This window comes from Nannospalax galili, unplaced genomic scaffold, assembly GCF_000622305.1.
Source record: "Nannospalax galili isolate Female #2095 unplaced genomic scaffold, S.galili_v1.0 scaffold880, whole genome shotgun sequence".
Lineage (NCBI taxonomy): Eukaryota > Metazoa > Chordata > Mammalia > Rodentia > Spalacidae > Nannospalax > Nannospalax galili.
Window position 1 is genome coordinate 561,904 of NW_008345873.1, and position 24,622 is coordinate 586,525.

Below are 24,622 nucleotides of genomic sequence, written 5' to 3' on the forward strand. Positions count from 1 at the left end.
ACTTTCATGGTTTCATTTTGTTATGTTCAATTTTTGTTTCTCTGAAATTTATTTTGATGTGAAGAATAAGGGACTTGTTCTAGGTTTTCAAGTTATCCCAATATATTTATTAAGAAAAAAATCCATCTTTTCACCAACTAACGAGCAATGCCGCTTTATCAGATAGGAAGTTTTGACGCGCACCTCTATATGTACACTCTCTACTATGAAACTTTCTGTGACCATGTGATGATTTCGTAGTAAAAATACCCACCTTTCATTATTCTTTTAAAATGTGACTTTAATGGGTATAAATTCTTTTCCTATACTGTGTGATTTATAACACAGAAGAAGAGGTTTCTGGAGCTAATTTCATTCAGGACCATGTTTTGAAGTCATATTGCCTAAATCAGAAAAAAATGTATATGAGATTTTTGCTTACCTGTCCGTGAAAATATATCTTTTAGCATTTTCATATAAATTGAATTATGCAAAGGTTGTATGACCAAGTGTACCTTTTTTGTGGTCAGGTTGGGGGAACAAGTAAGAATGTTTTTCTGTTATATAATCTTGACCTTACACTTTTCATAATGAATGTGCTGTAAGTGCATAGCTAATTGTCTGACTCCTATTGAACTGTGTATTTTGGGAGAATGGGGTGTATTTCTTAAGTTTGGGGCAGAACATATTCCTGTGAGTAAATGTATGGGCTTAAATTACAGCTCTACCATTCAGTAGATAGACGAAGTTGGGCTAGATATGTAACTTATTTGAACTTTAGTCTCTTCATTGGTAAAAATAAAATAATTATTCAACCACTGAAGGTCTATGCTTTTTACCTATAAAATGGGAATAATCTTAATAAGTGCTTTTGAAATAAAGACAATTATCCTGAATCTAACAAAATACAAGCTTGACATTTGTCATCAAATTAGATTATTTATCTGATCAATTTCATTGACTCACTGGAGACTGTAACTTGATTGTCATAGCATATTTGATTAAAAATCCAAGACTGTTAAAGATTGAAACAATTTAGAATCTCATAAGGTTAGAAAAGTAAATATGCAGAAACTGATTTATTCTTGTGCTTTTACAACCACATGGAGAACTTAAACCCTGAAAGAAACAAATGTATTACTGTTCTGCAGAAAGTTAACCAGTTAACTTAGTAATCACTTTTGAGCAATCTTTTTTTGAAAAATTTTTTGGGAGGGAACACTATCAGTCTGTAATTCAGTGAATTCACTTATAGTTCAGGCTGGCCTTGAGCTTGTGATCCTCCTAAGTCAGCCACACAAGTGCTGAGGTTAGTGGTGTGAGCCAACACATCTGGCTTGGCATGCCTCATCTGACTGACTGTTATCAATCTCTGTTCTTTTGATACTCTTCAAATAGGTAATGTTTCTTCCTATTGGTTCTCTCATGAGTAAATAACAGCATTTGGGAATCGTATGCTTACATAACTCAGAGTGTGAGGATTAAATAACAAAATAAGAATCAATAATATAATAAGTACTCATTATGTAGCTACTGAATTGAGCTGTATTAACTTCATTTAAGAAGATAACGGCGGGGGGGGGGCGCTGGAGATATGGTTCAGCAGTTAAAAACACTGGTTGTTCTTGCAGAAGACCTGGGTTTGAATCCCAGCACCCACATTGCAGCTAACAACTGTCCATAACTCCAGTTCCAGGGGATCCAACAGCCTGTTCTGTCTTCCGTGAGCATTGCATGATACGGGCGCACTTGCCTGCATGCGGACAGTACATGCATACACATAAAATAAAAATAACAAATAAAATATTTTTTAAAAGAAGATAATAGGAAGTATGGCTGGGAAACTTCTGGGATCTATTTCATCTGGCTCTGGCAGCCCCTTCCATATTTATAGAAAAAGATAACAATTCTGCCTTACAGCAAATTCTGACTCTTAGTGTCACGCCATCTCCAATGAAGCCCGCATGAGATCCTCCGTGGGTTGAGGCTGGAACTTCAAGGAAGGTTGCCTCTTGGAATTGGTTCTGCTGAGAAGCATGCAGTGTACTTGGCATGCTTTTACTTGCTATTATTTTTCTAACTGTCACTGTATCATGGACTTTCAGGGGCCCAGAAAGCACCTGGTGTCCTTGACACCGCTGTCACTGCCTTTATTGAATCTTTTAATTATCCTAGTATGCAGGAAGAGTTCTCAGAAACTCAATCACAAAAGACAACTTTGCCTCCAGATGCATCACTATTAATGAAAGCTATTTTAGATGCAACAAGAAGTAGTCAAGCAGAATTAATGCTGGAAAGTCCAGGGAATAACAGATTTTTAGAAGAGAGACATAGATGAGTAAAATATAGATAGAAGAAGGGTTTCTTGGTATTCATTACAATTCATGGATAAATTGGCAAGATCAAGACCACCTTGGTGTCTTTTGATAAAAGATCAACAAGAGAGCATTAAAAGGCAACTACAGACTGTAGTTAAGGATTGGAAAGATAGCTGGAAAAGATGGCTTCATAAGTCCCTAACATAAAATGATTTTTTAGGAACTTTGCTGTATATATTTCAAACCTTGCAACTGCACAGATTACACTCAGACTTTCATCAAGCTCCTTTTGTGTCTGTTTGCCACTTGCCAACTCCTTGTCCACCCTCTCGACGACCCTGTTCCCGTCGGACTGAACTGCCCCGGTCTGGGCTGGTCCGTCGCATCTTAGTACATATGCAAGTTTTTAACCACTTTTTTGGTCAAAAATGTCCATGTTGTTATATTCTGGAGCTTACTTTATCCCTGTCTTTGAGAAAAACTTAGGTCAATAAATCTCAAGGCATAGAAGAAACTTTGCTGAGATGCTTTGCTGCTTAAAATCAGAAATCTTAAGCAACTTCACTTTTTGAAATAATATTAATGAAAATGTATCAGATCTGTTCAGAGAAGCTATTAACTCCAGCAGGTGCAAACCTGTTAAACACACTATCTCACTGAAATCTTATCTTTTATGATAGCCATGTTTTTCATTTTGGAAACTTCTCATTTGCTGGTTTCACCTCTGAAGGAGCAAGGGCAAGTTCAGCTTTTGTTTCTGGATTTGAATGACTTGACAGTACTTTAACGTATGAAGCATACTTTAACATGCAGGGCAGCTATGAACTTCAATACATATGATACATTTAAAATTCTATAGAAAACTTTATAATCATCTTCCAAGGGTCTACTATACTATCATTTCATGAATAGTTCAAGACCTTTTTGTCAGGCAAACTTTTCAGTTTCCTTTTATTTATTTGAGTGAAAGATACAATTGACTTTTCAGGTTTTCTATTTATTTCCTCATTTCCTTTTACAAAATTATGTTTTATCAAATGAATACTTACTTATTTAACAACAATAAGAGCAACAATAATAGTAAAAATCATAAATCTAGTCACAAAGGCCAGAGTGTCATCTTTATGATGTGATCATATTTCTAGGCATTGCATGCCCTTATATGACCCATTGGTCTTGATCTGTTTAATGTTTTTTAAGTCATTGTTTTAGCCTCTCTGAAATGGTCATTCTTTGAGCTCACTATTCACTTCAGAATTAGACTCATGTATGCATTAAAGTAAATAAAATATAAAATTTTTATAATAACTTAGATGGAATTATTTCTAAGGAGTAGTTTGAGATTGTGGCTCTACTTGTGTTATTTATAACTTTAGACACACATTATGCATTCTAGGCACTGAATCCAAGAGCAACAGATCTGGATACTTTCCATGTTGCTCAAGATTACAATGGTTTGTCACAGGAATAAATAAACTGAAGTGAAAATATGAAGATCCGCAAGATACATGGAGGTCAGATTGTTTATAGCTACCTAGATACGGAAAATTTAGAGTTCTCTTCTATAATTGAATGAGTTAGACGGAATAGTATTTTCCATGTTACTCCCTGAAAGCTTTCTAATATGCTAGAACATGAAAATTCACAACAAAGGAAACCTTATCTTCTGAAAGAGTTCTCTTAACTCTTTTGTTTAGCCACACTTGCATAGGTATTTTCAATTTCTTTGTCTTCGGGACATGTGTGGGTAAATTCTTCACGGGTGTAGGCATTGTGGAGATAGCGCCAGACTCCTGAGAATTCTATTGGAATGTCAAAATCACGGTACTTCTTGGCAGCAACCTAGGATTTTACAGAAAAAAGGGAAAAGTAAGTTGATAGTAAAAGGTATCAGTGACATGCCCATATGTAGAAATATATCTCAAAGTCCAAGCTGTATAAAGTAAACTATAAAATAAGCATAAAGAATATTGTTTACTATTTTGATGTTTTGTCTATAAATATAGACAATGCCATATGTTTACAATCATGTTTATATTGACACTGTATTTACTTATGAGCTTGTTTAAAGTAAGCTGCCTTTTACATGCAGCCCTAACTGTGCTTGCTGGTGCTCACCCTTTCTTTTGTAGTATGGGGGATTGAGCCCAAGGTTCTTTATATGCTATACAAGTGCTCTGCTACTGACCTACATTCCCAGACCTAATTTAAAAAACTGAGTTAACGTTCTTAGTAGGTTGCCTAGGCTACCTTGGGACTTGTGATCTTCCTAATTCAGTCTCCCAAATATCTGAACTCACAAGCCTGAACCACCATGCCTGGTATGTCTTTCTACGTATTCTCCATGTTTTATAGTTCAATTTAATAAATATTTGTTAAATTTATGATTAAATTGTCATCATGGAAATATCTCACATTGTTCATCACTTGATGTGACCCAGTGTACTGTTTTAAGCATTTTATGTGTTGTAATTCTCTCAGCAATTCTGTAAAAGGGATAATTTTATTATCCTTATTTTCTTGTTAAGACAGCAGAAAATACCATCAGACTGAGGAAGAAACAAAAAGTTTCAGTGCTTCCTAGAGAAGATAATTATGGATCTTTTCTCTGTTCGGTGATGATGACAAAGCTATCATATAATGTTCCATACTGGAAGGACACTGCTTCATGATAGTCACTCACAAATCCCTCCTATACAGTGCAGCCTCCCATATCCAAACTTACTTTAATAATATTCAGCTTAGGTAATAAGCTGCAGTCAGCCAGTGTTAGCTGATCCCCATCCAAGAACAATCTTCTGGAAACTGTAAGTTCCTCAGCACTGTCTTGATCAATTTCATCCAGAAGTGGGGTATTTAAGTAGTCATCCAGACGCTTAAATTCTCTGAGCAGAGATTTTTCAAAATCTGGGGCAATGAAGTAATAAGGTTACTTATAATTGTATTATCTTAATAACTAAATAGTTCTTAATATATACTTTTCACAGTTTATATGTTGCTCAAATTGGCACTTTTCCAGTAGTACACTGATGAGACAGAGTCATAAAGAAAGAAAAATAGATCAGTATATATTATCCAACACAGAAGAGTCAGAAGGTGATGGTGGAGATTAGGTTTCCAATACTCAGAGGATTACCTATTCTGGAATGTTTATGGAGATAAAACTCATTTCAGGGGAATTTCAGAGGACAGAACATAACGAGGGGGAAAGTAGGCTATTCCCCAAGATACACTATATATTTGTGAAAATTCTATTTTAGCTGAGTGACAATGGAAGACTGAGAAAGTAACAGAAAAATAGAGACATAAAAAAGGAATCTTACTCTTATTTGCTTCTTTCTGAGTGTTCTTAATGTATGCAGAAAACTTGGCAAAGAGGTTACAGCCCACATCAAAGGATTCCTTGTACTTGGGACTCAGATGGGGATACCTTAAAAAGAAACATGAGCAAACCATCACTCCCACATAAGGTAGAAACTAGGGTGTCCTATGTAGTACTGTACAAAGAATAGAAGTATCAGAGAATTATAGGTATTCATAAATCTCTCAGTAGGAATATATTTTTCTCAAACTGAAAATATTTTAGTTACTAAAATTCAGTGAGAAATTATGGTCTAGAATTTAAACCTTATTTACCTATAACAACAATGCTTTAAATTTTTTTCTGAGGTTCTTATTTGGTACAAGAACAACAACAACATCTTTTCAGTAAGTAGTGGAAAAGTATTCAAATATTTGCGATTTATGAAATAAAGGGCAGAATAAAGAGGATGGGAATGATGAAAAAAAGTAATTTTTTTTCCTGGGCATGGTTGTGCATGCCTTTAGTCCCAGCATTCAGGAGGCAGAGGCAGGCAAATCTCTGTGAGTTCGAGGCTAGCCTAGTCTACGTAGTGAGTTCCAGGCTAGCTGGGGCTACAGGGAGACCCTGTCTCAAAAACACCAAAAAAGTCCTTTTTTTGAGACAGGGCCTCACTATGTAGCCCTGGCTGGCATGGAACTCGATGTGTAGACCAGGCTGGATTCCATATCACAGAGATCCACCTGCCTCTGCCTCCTGAGTGCTGGGATTTAAAGGCATGCACAACCATGCCCAGCTATAAAATGTCCTGTTTGTAACACAAACTTCATTTAGTTTAATTAAATAAAATGATATAATAATGAAGTTTGCAACAAATTAAAGAAAGTTATAAGATCCTGAATAGATGCTGAAAAAACAATCAACGCAAAACCAGCGTGTTATAGAGATCTGTATTCCCATGTTCACTGCAGTATTATTCATAAAGGCCATGATAGAGAAATAACCTACGTGTCCATTGATAGGTAAGTGAATAAGCAAATATGTAATAGAGTATTAATTATTCACCTTTAAAAAGAAGGAAATCTTGACATTTACAAAATATGGATGGACCTGGAGGATATGCTGAGTGTAATAAACCAGTCAAAGAAATAAAAAGTACTGCATGATCTTGCTTGTATATCAAACACATAGAAACACAGGGAATAGAAGACTGGTTACCAAGGTGTTGCTAGGGAAGTAGGGATGGAGTGAGTAGGGAGATATTGGTCAAAGAGTACAAAGCTGCAGTTATAGAAGGTGAATAAACCTAGAGCTACAATGTATAGCCTGAGGACTATAGATAATAGTGTACTATATACTAATTTTCTGAGAAAGTAGACTCTAGGTGCTCTTACCACACAAAAATGTAACTATGTGAGCTAATAGATGGTATGTTAATTTTCTTGTAGCAGTCACGTCACTAAGTGTACATTACAATGTGATGCTGTACACCTTTAATATATACAATTAAAAATAAAGGCTAAAAATCAATTCCTTCTTGTTAGAAAAACAACAACAAATGGTCAGGCTAAAAAAGTAGGTATCTTCTTTGTTTCACTTTCCTTTGCATTTGACCCATCTATGATTCTAGTCAATCTACTTTTCTTTTTCTTTTTTTTTTTTTGTTATGATTGTTTTCTTTTTTGAGACAGGGTCTCCCTGTGGCCCCAGCTGGCCTGTAACTTTCTGTGTAGAACAGCTTGGCCTTTATCTTACAGATACCCACCTTATTCACACTTCTGGAGTGCTAGGGTCAGGTGTGCACCACCATGCCTAGCCCAGTCTATCTTTCAAAATGTATCCAGTCCACTTATGTCCACTTCTCGCTACTTCCACCACTTCTGACTTGAGTCCTGCTTGCAACTCCCTTACTATTCTCCTTACTCCCATTCTTGTCCATCATACCTGTTGAATAGTCTCTGCATATAGGCAGATAATTCATATTAAAAGTTGTCATATCTTGTGTTTTCCATACACATTACCTTTCAGTATCTTATCTCACTCAGAGCAAGTCAGTTTCTCACAATGATCTACAAAGACCCGTATGATCGCCACTACTCCCTACCCATTCTGTTCACCACCCAGAAGCCAGAGTACTGTACCCTGAAATGGCCTCATCTCACTCAGATTCATATCTTGATTCCTTATAATGATTTACGAGGACTCAGGTGATCCAATTTCATCTCCCTCCCTGAGTTGTGACATTTTATCTTCTTAGTATTCATTTTCAATATAATATTTTTATTTATTCTCTGAGAATTTAATACATGCATACCCTGTGTTTTGATTATATTCATCACTCACTCCTTCTCCTAACTCTTTCCATATCCACCTCCCATCTTCCACCTTCCTCCCAACTTCATGTCACTTTTTTCATAACTTGCTGAGGCTAATTTGTACTACCCATATACTTGTGAGTATAGGGCCATCCATTGGAGCATAGTCAGCTTACCAGGAACCACACCCCTAAAGAAAACTGATTCTCCCTCCCCAAGTAGCTATCAGCTATAAATGGCTCCTCAGCTGGGGGTGGTAGTTCATGAACCCATTTTCACTTCATGTTGGAATGTTGGTTGGGTTGATCTTGTGAAGATCTTGTGCATACACTTAGTTTCTTAAAATAGGTATGTCAAACTTGTTGATTTTTTCTTGGATGGTGTGCTTTCCAATATATATATATATATATATATATACATTTATTCACATATATATGCATATATATGCACATGCCACGCTTTTTAACCCTTTTATCTGGAATTTCCCAAGGGACAGTTTGCTCTAGACACTGGGTAACACCAAAATCTTTCTTATGTCCCTAAAACACACTACTTTCTTCCTGGCTTTTTCTCTTTAGCATTTATAATTGAAAATAGTGTACATTTTATGTTTATTTTAAAAATTCACATATATATGCATATATATGCACATGCCACGCTTTTTAACCCTTTTATCTGGAATTTCCCAAGGGACAGTTTGCTCTAGACACTGGGTAACACCAAAATCTTTCTTATGTCCCTAAAACCCACTACTTTCTTCCTGGCTTTTTCTCTTTAGCATTTATAATTGAAAATAGTGTACATTTTATGTTTATTTTAAAAATATTTATCTTTATTTATGTGTATGTGTGTGGGTATGTGTACATTTGTGCAGGTGCCTATAGAGGCCAGAAGAGGGTGTCAGAGCCCCTGGAGCTGGAGTTACAGGTAGTTGTGAGCCACCTGATGTGGGTGCTAGGAACTGAACTCAGGTCCTTTAGAGCAGGAAGCTTTGATCTTGCTAGAATGTGAGCTGTACTACAGTAGATTCCATGATGCCTAAGTGCACATAAGAAGCAGTAAATATTTTTGGAACAATTAGTTTATTAAATTCCTTAGCTTGATATTAGAGTTTAGATATTGACTGTTTCTCCCCAAATCCATGCATTCAAATCTTGGTTTTTCAGGGTAGTGTTATTGGGAGGTGGGGCCTAATGGAAAGTTCTTAGGTCACTGAAAGAGATAATGAGACCCTGATTCATTCTCTCTCTCTCTCTCTCTCTCTCTCTCTCTCTCTCTCTCTCTCTCCAGTTCTACAAGAGCTCTTTTAGCTCCAGAATTCATGTCTTCCCCAAACTAGTGGACTAAATCTCTAGAGAAGCCCTCATGGCCTCAGGTATGAAGCTGGCACTCAAATGCAGCTTCCAGGAGAATACCCATGGATTATAGGCTCCAGACCCACTTAAAACAAGGATGGCTCTGTGGACTCAGACTTTGAGTATGTATGCTCTAATGCCACACTGTTATTCAGAGACTCTGGCTTCAAGCTGGTACCTGCAGCCTCAAGAATCAGGCCAGCACGTAAAAATCTGGCCTTTACAGAGCCAGCCATCACGAATTCAGACTCCAGATATGCACACTGCAAGGTTAATTTCTGTGACCTCAGGTACCACATCAACACCCACAGGGCTGGTCTCCAGTTAAGCCCCTACAGATAAAGACTATAAGTCTACTTACTACCAGGCTACCCCCTATGGCTCCAGGCTCCAGATTGACTGCCCTGAAGCCTGAGATCCCTGGCTCAGCCCAGGCTTCAGACTAACCAGAGTAAGGCTAGTTCACATGGCTTTAGGCTTCAGGCTTACCCTAAAACTGAGATCAGCCCTGCAACCCAAGACTCCAGGTCAAGACACTGAGAGTCAATTGCCTGACCTATCCTAGTACCACTTAGCATCTGCGGCCTTAGACACTAGGAGAACTACCATAGAAAGGCTCCAGACCTGAACAGTGCAAGACCAACCCCTCCAGCCCCTAGATCCATTCAAGCCTTTGTGGCCACACACCTCAGAAGTCCAGAGTTTAGGCTTATCTCTGTAGACTCCAGTGTCAGGTTGATCACCATTAACTCATATAATCAGATATGATGCTACTATAAACAAGCCAATCTGTAATTCAGGAGACCCATAACACATAAGGAAATTGAAACAGAAATACAAAGACTCCCAACTAAAAAGTCTAGGGCCAGATGAATTTACAGCAGAATTCTACCAGACATTTGAAGAAGACCTCCAATCAATACTACTTAAATTATTCAAAATGATAGAAACAGAGGGAGGACTCCCAAATTCCTTCTATGAAGCCAGCATCACTCTAATACCAAAACCAGGTAAAGATACAACCAAAAAGGAAAAGATTGACCCATATCCTTAATGAACATAGATGCAAAAATTCTCAACAAAATATTTGCAAACCACATACAAATGTACATCAAAAATATCATTCACCATGATCAAGTAGGCTTTATTCCACAGGTGCAGGGATAGTTCAATAATACACAAGTCAATAAATGTCATCAATAATATAAATGGACTCAAAGACAAAAACCACATCGTCATCTCAACAGATGCAGAAAAGGCTTTTGACAAAATTCAGCATGCATTCATGATAAAAGTTCTAAAGGGAACTGGACTGGAGGGAACATACCTCAACATAATTAAAGCTATATACGACAAACCCATAGCCAACATAATTCTAAATGGAAAAAAAAACAGAAGCATTCCCACTAAAATCAGGAACCAGACAAGGCTGCCCACTATTTCCACTCCTTTTCAATATAGTGCTTGAAACTCTTGCTAGAGCAGTAAGACAGGTGAAGGAAATTAAAGGAGTACTAATTGGAAAAAAGGGGTCAAACTATCCCTTTTTGTAGAAAATATGATACTATACCTAAGAGATCCCAAAAGTTCCACCAGAAAACTCCCAGAACTGATCAACACTTTCAGTATAGTGGCAGGTTATAAAATCAACATACAAAAATCAGTAGCCTTTCTATATACCAATAACAAGCAAATGGGAAAAGGGTACAGGGGAATGCTCCCACTCACAATTGCTGAAAAAAAAATCTTGGAATAAACCTGACCAAAGGCACCAAAGATCTCTACAATGAAAATTTTAAATTGTTAAGAAAGAGATTGAGGAAGACACCAGGAGATGGAAGGACCTCCCATGTTCACAGATTGGAAGAATTAATACTGTGAAAATGACCATCCTACCAGAAGCAATATATAGATTAAATGCAATGCTAATCAAAATCCCCATGACATACTTCACAGAATTAAAAAAAAATCCTTAAATTCATATGGAAGCACAAAAGACCCTGGAGAGGCAAAGCAACCCTGAGCATAAAGAGCAACACTGGGGGATTACTATACCAGATCTCAAAGTATACTACAGAGCTATAGTCATAAAAACAATGTGGTACTGGCACAAAAATAGACATACAGATCAACGGAACTTCATTGAAGACCCAAACCTGAGTGCACACAATTTCTGCCACGTGATATTTGACAAAGGTCAAGAACACACAATGGAGGAAAGAAAGACAGCATCTTCAACAAATGGTGCTGGCAAAACTGGATCTCCACCTGTAGAAGAATGAAACTAGATCCTTATCTTTCACCTTGCACAAAAGTCAACTCCAAATGGATCAAAGCCCTCAATGTGAAACTGGAAACCCTGAAACTATTAGAAGGAAATATTGGCAGTAACTTACAAGATATAGGTATAGGAAAGGATTTTTCTAAATCGGACAGAAGTTGCTCAGGAATTAAGGTCAGCAATCAACAAGTGGGACCTCATTAAACTAAAAAAGCTTCTGTACAGCAAAAGAAACAAAGAAGTGAAGAGAAAACCCACAGAATGGCGAAAACTCTTCATCATCAGTGACACATCTGACAGAGTTTTAGCATCCAGAATATATAAAGAACTCAAAAACAAAGAAGCAAGAAACCAAATGACCCTATTAAAAGATGGGCTAAAGATCTAAACAGAGAGTTCTCAAAGGAAGAAATAAAGATGGCTAAGAAACATCTCAAAATGTATTCAACATCATTAGTAATTAGGAAAATGCAAATTAAAAGCACCTTAAGGTATCACCTTACCCCAATCAGAGTGGCTAGGATCAAGAGAACAAATGATACCAAATGTTAGTGAGGATGTGGAGAAAGGGGAATGCTCATTCACTGCTTGTGGGATTGCAAACTTGTGCAGCCTCTATGGAAAACAATGTGGAGAACTCTTAAAAACCTAAAAATGAACCTCCCATATGACCCAGTTATACCACTCCTTGGCATATACCCAAAGGACTCATCCTGTTGCAGAGACACTTGTACAACCGTGTTTGTTGCTGATCTTTTCACAACAGCTAAGAGACAGAAGCAACCTAAGTGCCCCTCAACTGACAAGTGGTTAACAAAAATGTGGTATATTTACATAATGGAGTTCTATTCAGCATTAAGAAAGATGAAATAATGAAATTTGCAGGTAAATGGATGGATCTAGGAACTGTTATACTAAGTGAAGTAACACAGTCTCAGAAAAACAAAAGGCATATGTTCTCCCTCATTTGTGGATCCTAGCACCAAATACTTTTAAATTCTATGTTCTTTTAATAAGATGATGCTGTACAGCAGTCTCTTCTGCATGAAATAACTACCACCATCATGCCTTCAGCTGAGCCTGATTACCAAACATTGTCACAATTGGGCTTGTTGATGGTGGTGCTCCTTCATTAAAGGAGAGGCAAGCAGGGTCATTGGACCCTCACTGGAGTATCCAGCCTCTCTTCCCAGCCAACTGTATGTAATTTGACCCTAATTACACTTGATCTCCTGGATTTGGGGAGGACTAAAGTATATAATCTGGGGAATCCTGGGAAGAGAAGGCTTGACCCATGCTGGGTAAAGGCTTTGCAGTGTGCATACCCTCAGGTCACTCACACACCTCAGCAACCCCTCAGTCATCTCAGTAAGTAAGCTCAATAAATTCATTGGTTCCCCAGGAAAACTTTAATCAAACGTTGGTTTGACACTAGAACCTTAAAAAGGGATAAGCTTTGCTTAGTATCCCCAGGAAAAGAATTCTCAGAACAGATGGAAAATTTATTGGTTAATGTTATGTCTCACAATTATTAAAAAAGAAAATGAGAATGTAAATGATGTTACAAGGATATGGGAATGGAGATATTTTCCAAAATAGAAAAACTGATAGTCTAAGCAGGTGATGAAGGTCTGTGTAGGTTTGTTATAATATATAAAGGATGAGACAAAAATAATATACACATAATCTTAAAATGCCTAAGGTTCATAGTTTAGTCAACTAAGGAACAAAATGTATGTCTAGTCAAGGTTTATCTGAGAATGTTTGGCTTTTGCCCAAGCTTTATCCACCTAGCACACGGTAATTAAAAGTACCAGACTGGTGGAACTAACCTTCCTGGATTTTAACAGCCATACCTTGAACTTTGAAGCCAATACTAATGTGGTCAGAGGGACTTAAAGGACAGTTTTTGCCCCTTGCCCTCCAAGGTCGACTAAGTTCCAGGGGACTATGGAGCATCTCTCAAAATGTCTTGTAACTGCTGTGAGTCACCTGTCTCTCTTGTTCAGGGAGGCCATGGAGACCCCACCAGATGGACTTGAACCAGTGTCCAGTCTACAAAGAGGAGGGTCAACACAGAGGAAACATTTTCTCCATGCTTCTAAGTGAGGCCAGCCATGGTCAAGCAGGATCTTTGACTTAACATGGATGGAACTGGTAAAGAAAGGAGCCAGGGGCTCCTCCCAAGTCCATGTGATCCCTGAGGAACAGATCCTCAAATGACCTTAAAAGTAAAAACAAATTGGTTTATTTGGGCCAAGTCTATGGTCTTAAATACCCCAAAGGAATGTATAAGAAAAGATTAAAGTGATCAGTGTACTTCTTTAAGAGTTCAAGGGATTACACTTCCCAGACATCAGGCTTAAGTCCATATAAAATGTTAAACAATTAATTCTAATTGATGATTTTGTTTCTAAGCAGAAAGTGCTACTCAGATGTAAGGCTTCAAATCTTGGTCTGCAATACTGTAGTTCCCACCCATAGCTAAGGGAGACAACCCACTTTTGTTCTAAAATGATGGCCAAATTTTTTTTCTCCCCCTATCTAGAAGCCTTTGAGAGGGAACTGACACTGATTCTAGCCACTCCAACAGCTATCAAAGTGCCTGAAAACAAATCCCGAGTCCATCACTCTTGAATCCAGCCTTGGCAGAGAAAAGAAAAATGAGGAGGAACCCAATAGAGGGATGCTTTTGGACGCTCTCATCAAGAAATTCCAGTGGCCTCTCATATGAACATTTGAAATTTGCCTTGTTCTGACCTTTTCTGGTGCCCTGTCTAGAACTTGTAATGCTAACTACTCTTGCCTTTACTTCCCCTTCACATCTTGTAGTCACAATTCAAGGGCTTTCTTTGCTCCCTACAGATAAGAGGTATGCAATTTGGGAATCTTTTAGATAGACCCACTGAAGGGGTACCCCAATAGCTTCACCCTGAGTCTCTGTTCAACATGGAAGGAGCCAGAGTGGTCTGCATCCTGATTCCCTGTCAGTAATTTGGGTAACCTCTTCAGGGGGTGGTGTGATATGAATAAGAGGTAGGAATTGGCTAGGCAGTTAGGGTAAAAAGACCCCAAAGAAATATAGCCAGTTTCTTGGCTAAAAGTCAAAGTGTCCTTGGGCTTCTTAGCAACCACTCTCTTCCAAAGGCCAAAAATGTCAAAAGTATTTGTGAGCTCATATATAACCCCTAAAAGATTTTAGGGTTACCTCTTCAGAGGGGGGAATGTTAGAGTAGCACCCCCCCAAAAAAGAGAAAGTACAGGAAGTTGTCAGAAAAAAGTGATGGGGAGATATGAGAGGAGTTGGAGGGGAGGGAGTGGGTATGGATTTGATCAAACACATTATTTGCATGTGTGAAATTCTCAATAAATTGTTTAAGTTTAAAAAAGGTTTATTGAGATATTATGTATGAAATACACAAAAGTTCAGTAAAAACAACTTAAAAAAATTTTATTTTACATGTATGAATGTTTTGCCTACAGGAATACCGTGTCATGCAATGCCCATGGAGACCAGAAGAGATCATCAAATTCCCTAGAACTGGAATTTAGGACGGTTATTAACTGCCATGTGGGTGCTGGAAACTGAACTCAGAGCCTCTGCCTGAACAGCCAGTGCTCTCCACTGCTGAGCCATTCTCTTCAGCCCCTCCCAAAGTACTTTTAAATTAGCAGGAATCTCCAATCTGGAGCTGGTGAGATGGCTCAGTGGATACAGGACTTGCTGCTAAGCCTGACAACCTGAGTTCAATCCTGGAACTCATATGGCAGAAGAAGAAAACCAACTCAGACAAGTTTTCTTCTGACCTTCACACATGTGTTATGGCATACACATGCCATACATACACAGTAAGTAAATAAAGAAATGTAATTTTTATAATTAAAAAATATCCTCAATCTGAAATAAATAGACCAACAAAATAAATTATAAGCATAATAATATTCTGTAAAATTATGCATAATAATATCCTGTAAAATGTTGTACCTTGGAGGAGCCAGTGTCTGCTCTAGAAACTCCTCAATTTTAATGAAGTCTGTTTTCAACTCCTTGTTATATACCAAGAAGGGCGGGTTGGTACCTGGGGCTAAGTCCTTCAGTTCTTCAGGCTTTCTATGATTATTGAAAACAAGGAAAGTTAAATATCTAGATAAAATATGCATTGTCAAATACCAACATTATATTGGTGCCTATCAATCTAAAGCCCCAGAATTCAACACATCTTGATTTCTCTTACCTGGTCATGTCAACAGTAGTTACATTAAATTTAACTCCTTTAAGCCAGAGGATCATGAAAAGACGTTGGCAAAAGGGACAATTTCCAATACTTTCCCCATCACTTCCAGCCTATTAAGATAAAGAAAGACCTCAGTTCACTCATTTGCTTGTTCAAAGAGCATGTATTAAATGCGTCTTGCGAAATGGACTAGTTGCTGGGAACAAAGTTGGAAGTACCTAATCTCATAGATTCTGCCATCTGTTGGTTGAGAGAGACAATAAATCAACTAATACAGAACATTACAAATGCGATGTGTATGTAATATTTTTTTTGGTTTTCTGAGACAGGGTCTCCCTGTAGCCCTAGCTGCCCTGGAACTCACTATGTAGACCAGGCTGGCCTTGATCACACAAAGATCTGTGTACTCTGCCTCCCGAGTGCTGGGATTAAAGGCATGCGCCACGACACCTGGATCAATAATAATAATAATGTTTAATAATAAACTTTCTACACTATTAAAATTTATATATCAATTTTCCTATTGATGAACATTTAGGATATCCCAAACTTTTTGCTACTCAGTATTTTAACAACAAACACTTAAGAGTATATAACTTGTCTCAGTTTTGAAATTACATCTTTAGGGTTAATCTTTAAAATGAGAATGCTTAATAAAACAATACACATTTTCTAATAGATTTTCACATTTTATATATAAAGATCACAAAAATTTATATTCTTACTTTGGTTTGCTATAAATATTTTCCATCGTGTTTTCTTCTAGTAACCCTATGGTTTCACTTTCGCATTTGTTTTATCTATTTGTATTTCTGGTGTAAGGTGTATTGGGACTTCTGTTGTAGCATTTTTAAGTTTTGCTTTGAAAATAAGTTAATAATTGTCTTACACCAATGATTAATTACATAGTTTTCTACTTTGAAACCTTTTTTTTGGTCTTTTTGAGACAGGGTCTCCCTGTAGCCCCAGCAGTCCTGGAACTTACTATGTAGAAAAGGCTGGCTTTGAACTCACAGAGATCCATCTGCCTCTGTCTCCTGAATGCTGGGATTAAAGTCATGCGCCACCACGCTCGGCTTATAGGGTAAGTGAATCAGTGAAGAACAGAATGTCCACAGATTAACTCAGTATATGTAAAAAATTTCAAAATATCAAATCATATCAAAGTATGAAATTTTTTACATATACTGGCTTAATCTGTGGATAGTCTGTTCTTCATTGATTCACTTACCCTATATTCACTTAACAAACACTTGCGTTTAATATATGCCAGTCTCTTGCCAGTTGCAGTGGCACATGCTTTTAATCCCAGCACTGAGAAGGCAGAGGCAGGTGGGTCTCTGTGAGATCAAGGCCAGCCTAGTCTACATAGTGAGTTCCAGCCCAGCTGGGGCTATAGGAATACCCTGTCTCAAAAAAGCAAAAACAAAAACTCCAGTCCGTCTGTCTATCTGTTTATCTATCTATCTATCTATCTATCTATCTATCTATCTATCTATCTATCTATCATCTATCTACTATCTATCTATCTGTCATCTATCTATCTACTATCTATATCAATCATCTATCATCTATCTATCTATCTATCATCTATCATATCTATCTATCTAGGTCTATCATCTATCTATATCTTCATCATCATGTCATGAATCTATTAAAATAAAAAACATACAAAATTAATTCTCAGTATTAAACACAGATGAATTATTTGAAGGAAGTGGTCATTTAATGAAAATGTAACAGTGAACCTCAGATAGATGTATGTGATATCTATAAGGGAAGACCTTCCCTGAAGAAGTGGCATTTAAACTGAATTCAAAGGAGAAATAAGAGTTAACCACATAAATTGGCATGAAGAGGGCATTCTAAACAGAGGAGATATCACGAACAAAGATCTTTCATGAGATGTATAAGGAAATGAAGGAAGGTCAACACAACTGGGACTCAACGAAGGAGAGAAGAGAAAAATTCAATAACACAGTGAAGCTCAAATCTGCTTTTCAAAGGAATTACTAAGAAGACAAAACATTTCACATCTAAAATATAAAAAAAATAGAGCTCCTAAAATTCAACAATAAACTACCTAAGTTTACAAATGGGCAAGAAATTTGAACACTTTGTAAAGATAAGTAAGGACACAAAAGTATGTTCAACCTCATTAATTCTAATGGAATTTATAAGTTAAAATCACAACCAAGATACCACTATAAGCACATTAGAATGACTGAAATGGAAAAACTGCCCATGCCTGGTGTTGTCAGAGATGTTGAGTAACTGGGATTCTAATATTCTGCTATTTGGAGTGTTAAATAGTAAAACTACTTAATAAAAATTTATCAAATTTAAACATGTGCCTATAATATGACCCAGCAGTTCCAACCCCACTCATTAACTGAGGAAAACTGAAAGCATATGGCATAGAAAGACCTGTATATCAATATTTAGAGACACGTTAGTTACAACGTCTTAAAGCTGGAAAGCTCCTCGTGCATGTTCACATGTGCTTGTGCGCACACAAAGGGACAGTGACCCAGGGTTCTGGGAAGACTATAGTAATAAGGAAGGTTAGTAAGTAGTTTGTTACTATGAGGCTCAACTTAGGAATTTTCCTGGGCAGGGTTGGTAGAATAGTCTGGAAACAGCAATGAGGAGCAAGGTTATCTAAGAGACACCTACCCCAACTACAACCTCAATGGTAACACGAGGTAGGGTGCTATAGCTTATATAGAGTCTTCATGGGAGATCTCTGTTTTAATTCATTTGATTTCAATGAATATCAAATGAATATCTACCCCATTTGTATTGTATATGCACGTTTATTCGTGGACGCATGTGAGGAGGCCAGAAAAGGACACTGGGCGTTCTTCTCTAACACTCTTTGCCTTACTCCCTTGAGATAGACTCTCTCACTGAACCTGGAGCTAGGCTAGTGGCCAGCAAACCCTAGAGATCCTCTTCTCTCCATCTCCCCGGCAGCATTGGAGCTACAGATGCATGGTCATGGCCACCTTCTCATGTGGGTTCTGAGAATCTGAATTTAGGTCTTCACGCTTGTGTGGTAAGTACTCTTACGCTGCGTCCCCAGCCTTCAACTCTTTCTCTCACCCACAAACCTATTCTGTCTTTAGAGCTCCTAATATTGTGAATGGTTCTGCAACCATTCTAGGAGGAATGAGGATATTCTAAAGAGACAGTGTCCTTTTCTTTGACTATCAGGTTATTGAAATTACAGACCAAAAAATTGAAATTTCCCCAGGAATCTCATGCTGGGAGAAGGACAGGCTGGAATCCTAGAGTCAGTCAGAGGTGCTTCTGGCCTCCAGAGCAATTTATTAAACTACCCAGTCTGTGTTGTCATCAAGTTATTTTCCTAAGCTAAAAAACTGAGAAGCTTCATTCTGCTTCAGCCCAACATTGACTCCCACACTAATTTTTGTAAATTTTATCTACTGAATATCTTCCAAATAAGTTCAGTTCTCTCCTTTGCCATGATCATTCATTCACTAATTCAATGTTTATTTGCTGCTTGGTATCTGTCACAGTTAGGTGCTAGCTATTCAAGTCTAAGCTACCAGTATCTCTTGGACTCATTTTGTTCTCTTTGGCCTCAGTCACTTTCCTCCTAGTCTGTATTCTCTAGAAGGAAATGAAAGATTCTTGTCTTAAAGCTGCTGTGACCTGCTATTTGTAGCAATATTAAGATCCTGGAAACTCTGGATATAAACTCAGGGTTTTGGGGGAAATTTTTCCTTCCCTGACAGTCTGTGCAATGAAGGAAATGTTATTTATTGTTGCCCTTTCCCGATGTCAGAGTGAAAAGGAATGGGAAGAAGCGACCAACCTTAGTAGCTTCATTTCCTTTGTTGTTGAAGTCAACAATCAGAACCCGGCTTAGTGAGGGGAAACATGATTAAGGGTGGGAGGCAGGAGGAAGAATTAAGTCTGATAATGGATACAGCAGGAAGGGTGGATTACCTTCAGCAGAAGGAGAATCAAAACATTGAAGTATGGGGGAAATACAGTAAGGTTTCACAGGAAAATTTAATGTCATTTTCTCTTTAGTTATGCTGATTTAAAGTGCTATCACATATAGTCTTAGGGTACAAAGTCCCTAGCCTAACTGACAACTTACTACACATGTATCTTTAGACAACAAATACAGGATGTGGTCATTTACAAAAACAATCATTTCTCTTTGTGTATGTGATCTAAGTTTCTAAACAAAAAATTCTAGCCAGCATTTAATGAATGTTTATCACGTTGCCAATCATTGCTTTTTTCTGTCTCACAATGAATGTGATCTCTTTATTGCTCTTGTTTTACAGCTAAGCTAAGTGAAGCTCAAAGAGACTGGCTTGCTCAAGTACACTCAGCTAGAGAAGAGTTGATGACAGACGTACTCTTTTCACTTAACAAATCCAAGAATGTCTTATCCAGAACTCACATTCTTGAATATCTATTTAATATTTTTCTTAGATTTTTAAATATTAAATATTCAGTGCAATATTCCTAAGAGAGGAGTCTGAAGTGGAGTAAACATTCAGGGAAGAGTGTAGTCTCTTTCCTCTCATACACATTTTTTAAAAGTTTTTAACATAAATATTAAATTCAGCTGACTGTGGCAGCACATGCCTTTAATACCAGCAACTTGGAAGGCAAAGGCAGGGGAATCTTAGTGTGTTTGAGGCCAGCCTGGTCTACATAGTGAGCTCCATGCCAAACAGGGCTATATAGTGAGACCCTATCTCAAAAATTTAAATTCAGAATTTTGGCCCAAATGTTTGATTCTACAATTTTATGCATAAATATACTAAAATCTAATTTTAACGTGCTTGGTAGAAAGTTCAAACATTCAATTTAACAATAACCACCAAATCAGTAAGATAAACCATGTATTATGGGAAGATGAAATGTGTACTACACAATCTATTGTTAGTTCCTAGATATACATCCTGCCCATATCATTCAGTACTGGAAGGCACTCCCCACTGTCTACATGGAGCATATAGAGTGCATAATATAGGTTCTTAATTTTAATAAGAATGTGCTTAAGTTTTTCTAGGGGTCCTATTAACATATGAAAAGAAGTTATGGTACATGAGTTTGAAAGCCACAGCCACGTGTACCTGGGTTGAAAACAATAGACTTATTTAATTTTTATCATTGCTAAAGTACAATGCTGTATAAGCATAATCATTAGTTTTTTTTTTTTTTTACTGTTTTCAACATTTATGACCTCTCCCAGGACTTTTCACATAATCTCTAGTGATTTGTGGAACATACCACAGAGCAAAGCAAAACAAAAATCCTGGACCACTTACAATTCAAGGTTCTACCAGAGAATCTGTAACTTGCATCAATGCTACAGTTAATTTGTCAAAATTCAGAAGTTTTTTACTAAAAATTTCATTCAGTTGAAAACAGTGAATAAAATTAGACACTGGTCTTTCCAAGAATCACGATTCTTTTATTGACTACTTATATGACTTTGGACAAAGTTACTTAGTTGTTACTTGCTTTAGTTTCTGTATCCATAAAATTGGGTTAGTAGACCACTCAGTAAACTTCCTGTTATATAGTAAGTGCTCAGTAGGTTACTTTAAGCTAAAAGATATTTAATCCAACATTTGTTCATCCAGTATGCGTTTTGCTAACCTCCTCTGTTCAGATTACTTACCTAAATGTGGTAAGGAAGCTTATGAAGATAAACACATAGATCAGTGCCAACAACTGACTTGAGAATAATTATGGAATTGAATGAACAGTTTAGAGAAAAGGAACACTTAGTCGCCCCATGAAGAAGTGTTACCACTTGTTGGAATTGATAGACATAAAAGACAAGTAAAAATTAAGATATTTATATACTAATTTTTTAAAATTTTTACAAAAACTTTATTGAGAATTTCATACATGCATATAAGGTGTTGTGATCAAATCCATGCCCACTCCCTCCCCTCCAACATTCCTCCCTCTGAAGAGGTAACCCTAAAATCTTTTAAGGATTAGATACAAGCTCCCAAATACTTTTGACATTTTTGGCCTTGGAACAGAGTATATTGCTAACAGGCCCAAGGACATTTTGACTTTTAGCCAAGAAACTGGCTATATTTTGGGGTTTTTTTTTTACCCTAACTGCCTAGCCAATTCCTATCTCCTATTCCTATCACGCCATCCTCTGAAGGGGTTGCCCAAATTGCCAATAGGGAATAGGGACGCCAACCGCTCTGGCTTCTTCCATGCTGAACAGGGAGGCAGGGTGAGGCAATTGGAGTACCCCTTCAGTGGGTCTATCTAAAAGACTCCCAAATTGCTTAACTCTTGTCTCTAAGGGGAGAAGAAAGTCCTTAAATCGTGAATAGGAGATGTGAAGGAGAAGTAACGGCAAGAGTAATTAGCACTACAAGTTCTAGACAGGGAACTAGGAAAAGGTCCGAATAGGGTGATTTTCAAATGTTTTAAATATTTTATTACTTTTATTATTTTTATTTTATGTGTATGAGTGTATTGCCTGCATGTAAGTGACTGCACCCGTGTCATGCAATGCCGCGGAGGTCAGAAGAGGGTTTCAGATTCCCCTGGAACTGGAGTTAAGGATGGTTCAGCTTGTAGCCGCTATGTGGGTGCTGGGAATTGAACCTGGGTCCTCTGCAAGAGCAGTCAGTGCTCTTAACCGCTGAGCCATCTCTCCAGCCCCTTATATACATTTTGAGCAGTCAATATGTATTGCTATAATCAAAGACTAAAAAAGTAGGTCTTATGCCCCATAGTCTAGCAAACAACTGAGATTACCTTACTGTGTGATGATGTCTTTAGTGAATGTATGAGACAAGTTATTAATATAAAATAGTTGTAAAAGTATTACTTTGGCCAATAGGTGTTTAACAACATTTGATAAGTATACTTTGATGTATGTCTTTGTAAGTCATCAAGAAGCTATATAGTTTTAGAATTATTGCTGAAATTTTATTATCTTAGTCTACTCACTGAGAAATGATTAGTAAAATATTACTATGATATTGTCATAACTTAAAATTTTGTTTGAGAATTTCATACATGTATATTGTTTTGATCAAATTCACTTAAAATATTTAACAAAATAGTAATTATTATCACTCATTGATATTGATAGTAAGAGTATAACTACTATTAATCTGTGTCCTAAGTTCACGTAAATGAAGCAATACATATGAAGTGCTTAAGAGTATTTATAAAAGGGCCCAGAGCCATATGAGTTTGTTTTGGTTATTATTATTCATTATATTATCACTAATATTTCCAATAATCAATGAAATTAGATGGAAAAACTAAACAGTTAATGTAAGCAAGGATTTAGGAAACTTTAATTTCTACTTGAAATAGCCCATGGCATTTTTTTTATGATGAGCTAATTTGGAAATACATGTTTCTTTCTCCTACTTTAGGGGTTTTCCAAAGTGCTTTTCTGAAAAATTAAAAGACGTTAAAAAAAACTTCCAATGCAGACCAAAAAGAGGAAGCAAAGCATTCTCAAATGCTTTCTCGTCATGTAACAGACACAGACTTCTGGCTGTTTTTCTCTTGCAGTGTCCGTGTAACCCTGCTGTGATGTTTGTCTGTTACGGGAGAATTTCAGAAATTTCTCTCTGGGCTGTGTGGAAATAGAGCTCTCAAACCATTACTAGCCTCCTCCACTAATCATTCAGGCCCTTTAAAACCTATCTCATAAAAGACAGATTGTGAAATCCAGAAAAGCTTTCAAATTCCTTCATTGTACAGATGGAGAAACAAAGGTCTACAGGGAGGGATGGGTTTTTCCCAAGGTAACATAGAAAGCAACTGAAAATGTAATTTAGTTACTATAAAACCAACCAGTCTAGTGCTCTAGTAATACTATTGTTTTTTCCAGATGATATCGATTTTCCTGTTGTCACGTAAAAGCAGCCATGCATGTAAGGCATTTCTCTGGGACTCAAAGGAGGAAAATAATTAGTTAATTCTTACTTTTAGCCTAAATATTGAGATTTGTTTAGAAGCTGAGGTCCAGTGTCAAGAAACAATATAATCTATATGCTATTACCACAGCTGGAAAACTTACCTTCACAAAAAGTTCAATTTCAGGGTCTGCTTGAGTGGTGGGCCTTAGGCTTGCCATCTTTCTGCCAGTTGTCAGTCCCTGTGTCCTTCTGAGGCCACAATACCGATGGACTCTTCTTTCAGTTATCTCCAAAAGCTCAAGGAATGTTGATGATCTGGGGCCAGTGTATCCTCCTAATGGATGGGACACAGAAAGTTCTAGACGCTTAAGAGCAGCTCTTGAATTTGTTTTCCTTCTTCCTCTTGACCTAGCATTTCAATCAAGGAGGAGCAGAAGGGTGTGTGTAAACTGGCTGACTAGAAGGGTGGGGGTGTTTCCAGAGAAGTTTCAATGCCATGAGTCAGCATAGGAGAAACACATACACACAGAGACACATGCAGTGCTGGCTTATATATATCAAGCTGACCAGATGTTCTTGAGAGCCTCCTTTTGAGTTCTGGGCTCCATGCCCAGAAAAGAGCCTCCCATTGCTGTTCCCATAACCTGGCAGCTCTTACAGGAAAAGGACCAGAAATGACTTGGACTTTCATAACTGAAAAGGATGTTTATCCAATGAAATGGTCTTAAACAGGGTTAAAAATTGTACTTCATCAAATGTTCCCACCTTAATTTTACTGCTCACATAGTCAGATTTCTGTTCCGGGTTGAAAAATTTCACTTCTCTTCTATAACCTGGGAATGTTCTCTGAAGTGAGAGTCTGGTGGCTTCTACCCTGTGGTCCTCCTACTTCTTTCTTGAAAATATAGATTAAGAAAAATCCTTC

General features: G+C 37.3%; 1 protein-coding gene across 1 annotated transcript; it reads right to left on the reverse strand.

Annotated features, from left to right (window-relative positions):
• Positions 1 to 2,550: 2,550 nt before the first annotated feature.
• Clic2 (chloride intracellular channel 2) lies at positions 2,551 to 24,169 on the reverse strand. The gene is made up of 6 exons (XM_008842050.3): positions 23,859 to 24,169; positions 15,785 to 15,894; positions 15,535 to 15,660; positions 5,621 to 5,727; positions 5,023 to 5,204; positions 2,551 to 4,139 (listed from the first exon to the last, which is right to left on the reverse strand). The coding sequence occupies exons 1-6, from the start codon at positions 23,913 to 23,915 to the stop codon at positions 3,978 to 3,980; spliced, it is 744 nt and encodes a 247-aa protein (XP_008840272.1). The 5' UTR covers positions 23,916 to 24,169; the 3' UTR covers positions 2,551 to 3,977.
• Positions 24,170 to 24,622: the final 453 nt, after the last annotated feature.